This window comes from Lonchura striata, chromosome 7, assembly GCF_046129695.1.
Source record: "Lonchura striata isolate bLonStr1 chromosome 7, bLonStr1.mat, whole genome shotgun sequence".
Classification (NCBI taxonomy): Eukaryota; Metazoa; Chordata; class Aves; order Passeriformes; family Estrildidae; genus Lonchura; species Lonchura striata.
The window spans coordinates 1,537,144-1,549,446 of NC_134609.1; the positions used below are offsets into that span (position 1 = coordinate 1,537,144).

Consider the following 12,303-nt stretch of genomic DNA (forward strand, 5'->3'; position numbering starts at 1 on the left):
CAAAGATCAATACTAATCCACTCTAAAGCCACTAATTCTCAATTCATCTGAAATCTGAGCACCCACATCAAGCAGTGTTTTGTTTTGCAAGGGGCACCATTGCTCTGGGCTGCCTTTCACCCTAAAGATATCCCACGTCACTAGGAAATGAGGTCCTGTGACACCTGCCAGTTCCAGCTTGCATCACTGTCAACAAACCAAACACAAAGCACAGCCTGCAGTGTGACAATCCCTGAAAACTTCAGGAATCAACACTAGTCCTGCTTCCAGATATTTGAGAGTCTCAGAGCTGAATCAGAAAATTCTGGCGTTGTTTTAATTTTACTTTTGACATTGAGGAAAATAAATAAATGCCTTTACTGTCCCAAAAAGATTTTAAGATCTTCTTAGCACTGTGCTAAGAATTTCCCAGGAATGGAGCTGTGCTTTGAAAAGGGAAACCAGGCTGTCCAGATAATCCTGAAGAGTTCACAGGGACACAGAGATAACCTGGCTTATTCAGGTGCTGCCATCAAAAGGTATTGTGGGCTACAAGTCACTTTGTACTGCAAGAGTTCTTTACTGTAGTGAAAAAACATTCCCAGCTCCTAGGATAAAACTGGAGCTCAAGGCATGCTCAGGAATCCCACAATCCCAGAGTGGTTTGGGTTGGAAGGGACCTCAAAGCACAACCAGTGCCATGGGCAGGGACACCTTCCACTGTCCCAGGCTGCTCCAAGCCCTGTCCAGCCTGGCGTTGGGCACTGCCAGAGATCCAGGGGTAGCCACAGCTGCTCTGGGCACCCTGTGCCAGGGCCTGCCCAATATCCCACATATCCCTGTCCTCTGTCAGTCTGAACCCATTCCCTGTGTGCTGTCACTCCAGTTATTGATGGAGAGTCCCTTTCCAGATTCCCTGTGTCCCTTCAGGCCCTGGAAGGAGCTGTGAGGTCTCCACACCCCCTTCCCTTCTCCAGGCTGAGCATCCCCAGCCTGGCTACAGAGGGAAGGTGCTCCAGTCACCTCAGTAATTTCTGAGCCCTCTCTGGATTTGCTCTACAGCAAGTTTGCTCCAACAGACACCTGCCTGCCCTGATCTGAAATTCCAATCACAAATGGACATGTTTTTGTTTGCTACATTACTCAAAGTAATGCAGCAAACACTGCACACCTCTGGAGAGACCTAAGGAACAGCAAGGAGCAGCAGGAACAATTTCTCTCTTGAGAAAAATCCTCCAGCAAAGGATTATTATCAAATGCAAAGTTTGTCATTTTGCACTGGTCCTTCAGATTTCACATTTGTTCCAAGTTAAATACAAAATTAGGAGAAGAGAGGCATGTTTTTGCTATTTTTCATTTCTTTAAGTGGGAAATATGCTAATACTCTGATCATGAGGACAAATACAGCGCAGATAATGAATTTTTTTGTCTAATCTCCTTTAAAGAGCTGAGCAAGCCCATCCTTTAGGGCTTACTGAAGACAATTTATGTTTAATTTCTGCTTTCTGATTCCCTGCAGTCCTTGGATTTGGAAATATCTGTACAAACCCCACCACATTCTGCTGCTGATTATGTCACTACAGTGGCATAGAGAGAACACATTGCAACTTCTTGGTATCTTGAAGCTGCTTGCCCTGATCTTATCACTTCCTGCTATCGTACAGATGTCAAATTCAGTTACAAAATTTAACAAACTAATCAGCCCATGTCCCACTTGTTGGTTTGCTTTTGATTAATTTTAAGACACTGAGGTCGGTGATAATGAATTGTCAGAGGGTAAATTTATGAAATTATGTCTCTGTGGTGATAATAACCTACACTTCTAACGTTGAAGAGGTTGAGTCTGAGTTCTCCCGCGCCTCACAAAAGTGGTGTAGAAGATCAAAAAATGCCTCACAAAATGGTGTAGAGGGTCAAAACACACTCCAGGAAACAACCTAGAGCCCTGGTGATCCCAGTCCCAGTTCCAGCACATGAAATTTGTTTATCCAAATTACGGATATTTTCAACAACTTGTGAGGGGAAAATTTCAAGCAAACCTTCCCTCACCATCACCATCAGCTGAGATCTTTTCAACTAGTGACAACCTGCTCAGAAGATAAAATTCCACCACAATAAAGTATTTTTGTAGCTCTGTTTCAGACTAGCCTTAAAGCAGGACTTCATTTTGACTTTAAAAATACCAGTTTTAGGGTGAAAGTATGAACTCTTTACCTGTATTCATCCTGTGTGAAGCGTGGGATGACTGAGGGCTGCAGCACCGCAATTTCCACCGTGGTGGTGTTGAACTTCACTGGGTCCCCATCATCATAGGCAATGACCACCAGCTACAAACACAGAAAACCAGGCTCTGACTACACAAAAGAACACTTTGCATCCCAACTTCCAGCAATTCTGGTACTTGCAGGGTCTAAAAGATCAGACGTGATTTTCTTTTGCTGCAAGTCACACGTGGTGTAAGAAAAAAACACAGAGGGAAAAGGTGACAGCCATCCTCAGGTTGAACCTCTGCTGGAATATTTACAGAAACGCAGTAAACTGGAGGAATTTTATTCCTAGAAAGGGATGTTAAACATTGGAACGGGCTGCTCAGGGAGTGTGGAGTCCCCATCCCATCCCTGGAGGTGTCTAAGAAACCGCTGGATGTGACACTCAGCGCTCTGGTGGGGATTGCTCAAAGGTTGGACTCAATGATCCTGGAGGGCTTTTCCAACCTCAATGATCCTGAGATTCTGTAACTCCCAACAAAACAAACAGGAAAAGCCTTGGGTGAGAATTATCTGTTGCTGACATTAATATCTAGAACCAAGGGCTCATGTTAGAATAAAAAAAATTAACATTACTTCCCACCCCCTTCCAAAAAGTCCTCTGCAGAAAAGACGTGTTCTAAGCTCAAACATGGACAAGACAAATTGCCTTCTCTTAAATGAGGCCTGTTATGAATATTTTAATTTTTAAAAATGTTTTCTAATGTCTGTTTGTTGATTTTATCTGTGATTTTGTGCTGGCACAAGCAGAATAATTTGTTTTTAGATTTCACATGAAATCCAGTCCACTGAAGAAGGAGCAATGGGCATTTTTCCAGATTTCTCCCTACATTTTTCCTTATTTCTGGAGGTTGCTACATGAGGCAGATCTGCACCTCATTCTAGCAGAACATTTTCAACTCATTTCTGCCAGTCCAAGCTATTCCACAATAGCTTTCTAGCCAGTATATCATGAAAGTCACCAGTGCAACACATAATTGCAGAAATCATCCAGATGTTAAATAATGACTGGAAAAATTCCCAGAGGATTCAGCAGCAGACGCAAGCCCAGTGATCTTGATGCAAATACCAACTCCAAGTGTTCCTATCACTGATTTCAGGAGTCTTCTCTGTGTTTTTTTCCCTAAGAATCCACATTTTCCGAAAAGTAGTTCTCTGCTGAATGTCCCAGTTTTGGAAATAAATACTAGAAGTAAAATAAGTACTAAGAAGTAAAAACAGCAAGTGCAGCAACAGAAAAGTTCCCCTCTGTTGATGTTGACTAAGAAAAAGTCCTCTTCCTCTTTGGGTATTATTATATTAATTAGAAACTTAAAAGGACTTAAATTAGCACTGTCCTAAACCAGAGACTGCTCCAGCTCAATTAGCCCTTGATGGGACACTCAGGAGTGGAAAACAGCTTTATTCCACATAATGGAAGGTGTGCAAATAAACCTCTCTTTAACGCTCATTTTAGAAATAAATAACTGAAAGAAGAAGAAAACACCTTAATAAGTGTAAGGAAGTAGGGAAATTACAACCAGCCTGAGATAATATGGATATAATTTTTTTTCCCCTTACTTTTTTTTCCACTTCTATTTTCATTTTTTACTATCCCCTCCCTTCATGGATCTTAAAGGGAAGATATTCTGCTGATTTAGGTTAAAATCATACCTTAATCCACACTAATTCACTCCAGACCTTTTAGGACCAGTGACAACAAAATGGGAATTTAGGTTTCCTTAAAATAGATGTTATTACATTAAAACACTTGTGAACAGGAACGACCCAGCTGTGCAGTAACTTTATTTACAAGACATCTAGCTCTTTTTACAAAGTTCTCCCCAAATTCTCCCCAAAAACCCTGTTGAAAGTGAACTTGGAAAAAATGAGGGCTCCCCAAGCTGCCTCCCTGTTTTTCCTACCCTCCTAACAGATGCAACCACATCCCTTCAAGACATTCCTGAAATCACAAGGCACAAAACACAAACCAGGAGAAAAAGATGGAAACAAAGGAACAAACAGAAGTGAAATTTTGCATGGAAACCAGATGGAAGGCTGGATTTGATCGTGGAGGTCTTTTCCAACCTTAATGATTCTGGAATCATTCTATGCAATAGAAAAAACACAGGAGAACCATGATGGTGAAAGGAATCCCAGCAAATCCAGGGAACATTTAGTGGCACTGCAGCTGAATTTGTACCTTGAACACTGTGCTGGGTTCTTCATTGAGGTTCACTCGGGTGACGACACGTCCGGAGTTTTCCTCCACGTCAAAAATGCTGGCACTGTAGGGAAACTGCACAACATCCACCTTGTAGTGAACCTGACTCGCTGGGGTGCCCTGGGATGCAAAAAGAGCAAAATTGGCTATTTTTGGGGATTTACACACCTCCTGAAGGATTAAAATGCAACATTGGCAAGGCCATCACAAGCAAAACTTGCTGTTTGTTTTCCTCAAATCTAAGCAACCCCTTCAATCCCCACCAAATACCTTCCATGAAACCTGAGAAGTCCAGGAGGAAAAATCACCAGAGGTTTGGAAAGAAAAGGGCTGAAATCCCCACCTACTTAAACCAAGAAGTGTTTTATATAAACTGAAATTTTTAAACACAAGATGGGCATGGCTAAAAGCTGGTTAAAATACCTTTCAAATTTATGTCTGAATAATGTCTGAATAATGGTTATCCATGCCAAAGTCTGGATACACAGAGATTTGGGACATTTTACAAAATTCCAGCTAAATTATTTGCTAAATATATTTGGGAATAGATTCAGAGAAACACTTATGTCCTGGCAACAGCATGATTTAATTTTCTGAGCACCTCTGAGTCTCAAGCTCAGATCAGGCTTTGACCTTTATGTTGTATTTAAACAGCCAAAACATCATTAATGGTGGATGGCTGATTTTGCACCTGTATTCAATAATGTGCTTTGTTAGAATTGGGAATATATTCCATGTCCCATGCCAGCCACAAACTACATGGAAACAGAACATTTCCTTTTGTAAACAGCAATGGAAATGGCTACAAAAGTGATTTGAGCTCACTAAATGCTATCAATATTTTGCTGATCCAACAGAAGTCATTTGAGCATTGCCTCTTGGAGCTCTCCAAGGAATTCCAGCCTGGACAGGGTTTCTGAGGCCATCAGCAACTTTAATTATCCCAAATGGGTCTGCCAGGCATGTTCGAGTGGTTAGCAAATTAATAAATGATTGTGTTCATAGTTAAAAGTACTTTACATGTGCTACAGAGGGCAAATCCTGGAAAAAGTGAGAAATTTCTGGGATCATGGCATAGCAGAGTTCATTATCAACTTTCCCCCGGCATTCCCTGCTTCAGTCATTTTTCTTCAATGCTATAATTAAGAGCAAATTACCTGCTGAAATCCAGCCTATTTGGGCTCGGAGTAATGGCCTTAAACTTGCTTGGAAGACTAAGAATCCTCATCATCATTAAAGCTCCTCACACCAGGTAATTTGTGATTAAATAAACAAAATTCTCATCAGGTTATTGTTGTTCCTGATGTGATTATCAAGTACGCTTTGCTCCTGTCACTTCAGAAAAATAACAAAACCAGGATTTATTTTTTATTTATGGTATTTTGGCACTGATGTAATTAGAAAAATCTCCTGAGAGATTTCCCAGGGAAATCTATTTAGAAGCAAGTTTTAATTATCTGAAATATTAATCATCTTTCGCCTCTGTTCTAAATTAATTTAGATGCATTATTATGTTTGCAGCAAAACTTGAATCTAGCTGATAATATTCCCAAATAAACCACAGAGCAAGGATTGTGCTTGGCAGGAACCACATTCATTCTCTCCAACCAAAGTTTCCCTGAGATTCAGGACTAACATAAAACTTAAAAAAAGGCTTATCCAGCTCCAATTATTTCTTCCATGGCTGCATGATTCCGTGATTCCCTTTGCTTGGGGAAAATCCTATTTATTTCTGACTCAGGTGACAGCTACAAACATCCCTGGCAGTGCCCAAGGCCAGGTTGGACAGGGTTTGGAGCATCCTGGAACAGTGGAAGGTGTCCTTGCCCATGGCAGGGGTGGCACTGGATGGGTTTTAAGGTCCCTCCCAAGCCAAACCTCCCTGGAATTCAAACTGGTAACAGACAAAAAACCCCAGAATTTTTTGGCCCAGGAAAGAATAGGGAAAAATGAATTTTGCTTTCATTTGAAGTTGACAGGTAAAGATGCCTGGATTTCTCCCCTAAGGACCAGTATGGAATGGCAGCATGAACACAGAGTTATTTCCCAGGTAAATCTCCATATATTATCTCCACATGTAGATTTCAACTCAAATCTGAGTAATCTGCAGAATAAGGAGTTCAATAAGGAAAGTTTTGTAAAGCTAGTTCCATGAAAAAAATTAGAAAGTGGTGCTAAACCCCCCAAATTTACAGGTTTTGGTAACTTAAAGAAACCATAGAAGATGGGACAGCCCAGAGCAGGTGGATGATTTTGGTGGGTAATACACCAGTTCAAGGTTGTGAATGGTGCACTCATGTAAATTCACCTTAATTTCATTTAAATAAACCCTAAAATTTGAAGGATTTTACTCTTTAGTAGGTAACTCAACAAAAGAGGGCCTGAAACTCTAAATTGCTAAAGCTGGAAATTCTGAATTTTTAACTCTCACAAACTGAACACAAAAAACCCCATCAACTTTTAAAGCCTTGAGACAAAATTACTTGAAGAACTCCTGGAATTTGCAGCATGTGTCCCATATCATGATCTTCAGCAACCACTGAAATTTCACAGGAAGAGCTTTTAAAAGATTAAGGTCTGGCCAGTCTGAAAAGAGTTTTACCTCCAATTAAAATGAAGTGAAGTCTTTAATTGAATATCTCATAGCCTGTTACTTTTAGTGAGTGCATGGAAGACAATAAGGACAATTACTCCCAATTTGACAAAAGGGCTCCACTGCAGGAAAGCCTCAGGAGGTGTTAGGAGAATGGATAAAGCATTAAATGGGATGTTCTGGAGCTCTGGAAGCTGACTGCTCATTAAAATTAGTGTTCTGCATCTGTTTCTATTAACATTTCCAACCAAAAAAAGGCAGGATATGGAAGGGAATTGCCCATGGCAGAAATATCCCAGCTTTTACACTGATAACCCATATAAAAAAAGGGACAGACAGGAAAAACAAACACTTCTTTTTATGTCAGTCCTGGGAATCACCTCTGACAAATAAATTGAGCATTTATCAAACAGCTCCTGCTGCTCTCCTGCCCACATTTTTGGAGGATTAAGAGCTTTGAGACCACTCAGAACCATTTTTTCATCTCTCATTACCAGGACACTTCAGTGAGGCATAAAATGTTCGCCAGGAATAAAACTCTCCTTGTCTCCAAGGGATTTATCCAACACTAATCCAGGCTGATTTCTTCAGCTACATAGGATGATCTAAATGCCAAAAAAAAGAGATGGCTGGCAGTAAGTGCTGGCTGGGAGACTGGAGACTGTGCCAGCAACATCCAGAAGTGCAGGTGACTGAGCCAGGTACTTTGGAATCTTTCCCTGAAAAGGCTGGGAAATATCTAAGAGAACCCAAATCTGAACACATTTGTGATAACTACAGCAAAGCAGGACTTGAAAGGAAATTTTTTCATAGAGGTGCTTCTCCCACTTTAGCTGCTCAGGTGAGACCCCACCTGGAATTCTGGTGCCTCCAACATATGAAGATCATGGACTGTTGGAGAGAGCCCAGGGGAGGCACCAGGATGAGCAGAGGGATGGAGCAGCTCTGCTGGGAGGAAAGGCTACACAGCTGGGATTGTGCACCTGGAGAGGAGAAGCTCTGGGGTGACCAAACTGTGGCCTTGCAGGGCCTGAAGGGGCTGGCAAGAAAGATGGAGAGAGACCTGGGACAAAGGATGGAGTGACAAGGGGGAATGGCTTCCCAGTGCCAGAGGGCAGGGATGGATGGGATATTGGGAATTAGGAATTGTTCCCTGGCAGGGTGGGCAGGCCCTGGCACAGGGTGCCCAGAGCAGCTGGGGCTGTCCCTGGATCCCTGGAAGTGCCAAGGATGGATTTGGGGCTTGGAGCAGCCTGGGACAGTGACCTTGAAGAACATCTCCTTCCAACCCCTCCCACAGGCAGGGACACCTCCCCCAGCTCCCTCTGCCTGTTTTATTCCATTTCTGTTCCCATTGTGGGCAGCCAGGCAAAGGCAGCTGGGGATTGCTCTGGGAGCACAAATCCAGCCAAGGCTGTTTGGGTGCTCCTGCTCACCTGGAATTCCAGGGGTGTTTTGGAGGCAGAGCTTCCCTGCACGGGGCTCACCACTTGTCCTGCTCACAGTGATAATAAAAGGGTTTTAAAATCATGGGGATTTAAGGTTAGAAGGAAAATTAAGCTTAGTAGGCCCTGGAAAAATAAACACCCCAGGTACATGAAGGCCTTGTACCTTGCTAGAACTGCACATATGTAGCTAGTACATGAAAAATGATATAATTGTAAGATGTCATGATTGTTCAGTAATTAAATATAATTACTGTTTAATCATAAGAATAATAATGAGAAACTGTGGTCAGGGGCCTAAGAAAGATCACAAGAAACTCGTGCTTGAATAAACTCAATGTATACAATAGAACAATATAAGTTTAATAATTAATATGTAAGTTATATAACGATAGAATAGAAAATACATTCAGCTTGAAAGCCATGTCGGAGTCAGATTTGGGTCTGTACCCTGATTCCCAGAGCTCTTAATAAAAGCACCTGCAGATAATCATATCCCATGATTATGTGTGTTCTGAACACTAACAACAGTACCCAACAGCCTAAACTCACCCACTCCAAGGGACTAAAAAACCCCAAAAATGGAAAGTTCTGTAAGCTGCAGCTGGACACCACCTCTAGAAAGGAAGCTCAAGGTGATGTGTGAGAGAGAACTTGCAATTAAAGGGATTGTTCACATGGAAAAATGCTCGGCTGCCTCAACAACTCCAGTTGCAATGCACTTAAAAGCAAGGATTTTTATTTTTATAAGCTTTACCAGTTATTTAGAAAGAATTGAAGTTGTTTCCAAGTTTTTCCTTGGCAGCCATGCCTCTACCTTATCCTTGTCATTCCTTCTGGCTTTGTAGATTTTTAATTATTATTTCCTGCTTATACCTGGAATTAGGTAGAAGCTCCTCTGGGAAAGGCAGGGTGAGCAACTTGAGGATGCACCAAGTAATTTGAAAAATTATTTATGTATTTATATAAAATGTTACTATTTTAAAAATGTAGAAAAATCTAATGTTGGTGTTCCAAATAACCAAAGGATAAAATGTTAGTTTACCAGATTTTCATGAAAACATAGTTTTCAGGCAAAACTTCCCAGATTTCAATGACCAGAAGGGTGTTTCAAGTTTATAACACCTGTAAAAGCAGCTATTAAAACATAATTTACATTCTCAGTCACTGCAAATAAAAAGAGAATTAAAACTAGAAAAGAAAGCAACAACTGGTAAGAATTTAAAGTGACATTTACTCAAAACAGCCCTGCAAATCTTGCTGTGGCCTTTAGAGAAAAGCTCTGGGTTTTATGTTTTAATTGACATTTCACCAAGGACCTGAAGAATAACTATCAGAGGTCTCTCCTGCCCTCAGGCCAAGAGGTTTTGACCACTTTGAAATCCACAGGTTGAAATAAAAACATTACAAAGTATCTCCAAGGAAGTGCTTGACTCTGGCACAAATTATTTCTGTTTTAACTGAGCAACTCTTCATCATAATCAGAAATCTGTGAGGTTTTTGCAGCAAAACCCATCCTCTTATCAACAGCACATTCCAATGATAGCCTAAGGTTTTAGGCACCAGTCAAATTTAAAAAATCCCACATTTTCACCCTCAGATTTGTTCATATGGATACACATTCCAACATGGAAGATACTTGGAGCTGTAAATAACTCAGTGTGTGAAGGTTTGATTTTGTGTGAAGGGATGATTTTTTAAAAATAAAAACAAGAGATGCTTTCATCTCCATCTCCAATAAATGAGGTTCTGTTGGATTAATTTAATAGTAAAAGCTCACTCCTACCCCTGTATACTGTGAATTCCTAAATCATTTAGGAAATACACACAGAAAATTATGTCCCAGGTGTCTTTTACCTTCTTGTGCTTCACCAAAATTAATACTTGTTTGTTAAAATGGAGAACCCACCTCCACTGCCACCATTCCCAGCTCCTCCTTCCCCCAGAGCTGCTCTTCTGCTCCTGGAAAAATTCAAATTTGCCTTATCTGCAGAGAAATCCCACACAGGTGCTGGGTCTTTCCAGCTGGATCCTCACAGCATCCATATTAATTTGACAATTTGGAATTTGCTGAAAACAATGGTTGTCTCTGAGGAGCTGATTAGGTCTGAAAAGCTTTTATTGCAGATGATGGAAAAATCTGGCCGGGCTTTTATTCTGGATATGGGAATTACATACATTACTTGCCAAATAACAACAGGAAAAGTTAAGCTTGGAGACTTCAAATTAGTTGGGCTCTTGTAAACAGGCATATTTTAAAGCTACAATTATTTTTTAATAGACACTTATTTCTTTCCCTGAACTGATAAAATAAATGTAGTAGTACCTTGCAAATAAGATTCCAACAGGTTTAGAACCCCCAAACCACACATGTAAAATATTGATGATAACTAAGAATATTCCATCCCCTTAGGCAAGTTTAGAGCAAGGTCCCCTTGCTGAGCAGAGAAAAGGTTGTGTGCTTTTAAACCAAATTTCCAGTGAATTCATATCAAATACTTGTGACACCATTTAATGTCAAAGCCAGCTTCAAATAAATAGAGATTTTCTAGTAGCACAGGCTGGCCCAGGCAGAAAAAGAAACACAGTCATTTATGCCTGGTGGTTTTACTTTTAAAATAAAAAAGATGAGGGACAAAACTTCCAGCCATTATTTTAAAATAACAAACCCCTTTCAAAACCTCCTATAAAAGCTTTCCTCCATAGCTGGCTGACTTTTATGGCCCTTGCATTTATTAGAGGCTTCAGGGTAACTTCATTTTTAAATCTTCATAAACATCAACAGGTGTTCATGTGATAGTGACAAAAATGCCAGAAAATGATCAGTAGGGTCTGGGGCTGTTAAATGAAAAATGAAATAACTTTGCACTGGAAATGCTGATTGCACAGGACTGAGGATTATAAATGTACTTAATCAGAACTTTTTTGTTTTCCCTCAGTGATCTCTTATTCTTCAAAACTTAGACACAGCAATTATAAAATGGAGTTTTGTCAGAATGGGCAAAGAGAGCCCAAAATATCTCATTGCAAGGCAACAACATAATTTATTTAATGTTAAATAAAAGCTGCCCAAACCCCAATCACACCACATTTAGCTAAGCTGTCCATGCTTTTTATCCAAGCACTTCATTAGCTTTCAATGTGCAGGGCACATTCCCCCTGAGGATTATTCTCCTTCTTATGCCAAACTCTGGCAATTAAAAATTAAACCTGGCTGGCAGAACAGCTCTGGCTTTTCCTGCTCTCAGAGGATCATCTGGCCACTGATGTTCATCAGGCTCTGAGGACAAAAAATGACATCAAACTTCAGAACAGGCAATGAGTCAGAGGTGTGTGCCCAGTTGTGTCACTTAAGGGCTTCACTGGGAAGCAGCAGAAAAAAAAAACAGGAACAAAAATAAACTTTATCCCCAAACCAAGTGCCCTGGGCTCAGATGTTGCCCATGGAATGTGCAGCTGGGGAGCTCTGCAGTCCCACACTGATCTGGGATGGCTCAGCTGGGAAGTGCACCGTGACTGTGACATCAAACAGTGACAACCTCACCAAACTGTGGCTTCTTTCCTCTTGAACTACCCCAAAGACAGGCACAGCTCCCTGCCTGCTCCTCTCACTCTCTGAAGCTGGATAAGAGCTTCCCTAAAGCCTCCCTGACAGACAGGAGCTGGAGCATTGATTTTCCAGCTCCAGGAGGCAGCCTTGGAAACGCAGCCTGTGCTGAGCAGCGAAGCCAGGCTGACATGAAATAAAGGCAGGAGTTACTCCTCTGTGAAGCTTCTCATACTCTGTGGTGAGGAGAGAGCAGAGGGTTCAATTTT

At 41.1% G+C, this 12,303-nt stretch overlaps 1 protein-coding gene across 1 annotated transcript in view; it reads right to left on the reverse strand.

Moving 5' to 3' along the window:
* PCDH15 (protocadherin related 15) overlaps positions 1 to 12,303 on the reverse strand; it is a 633,545-nt gene that overhangs the window by 73,167 nt on the left and 548,075 nt on the right. The window contains exons 25-26 of the mRNA XM_077784512.1: positions 4,429 to 4,569; positions 2,194 to 2,306 (exon numbers count right to left, since the gene is read on the reverse strand). Of these exons, the coding sequence (XP_077640638.1) occupies positions 2,194 to 2,306; positions 4,429 to 4,569 (254 nt within the window). The remainder of the gene's footprint in view (positions 1 to 2,193; positions 2,307 to 4,428; positions 4,570 to 12,303) is intronic.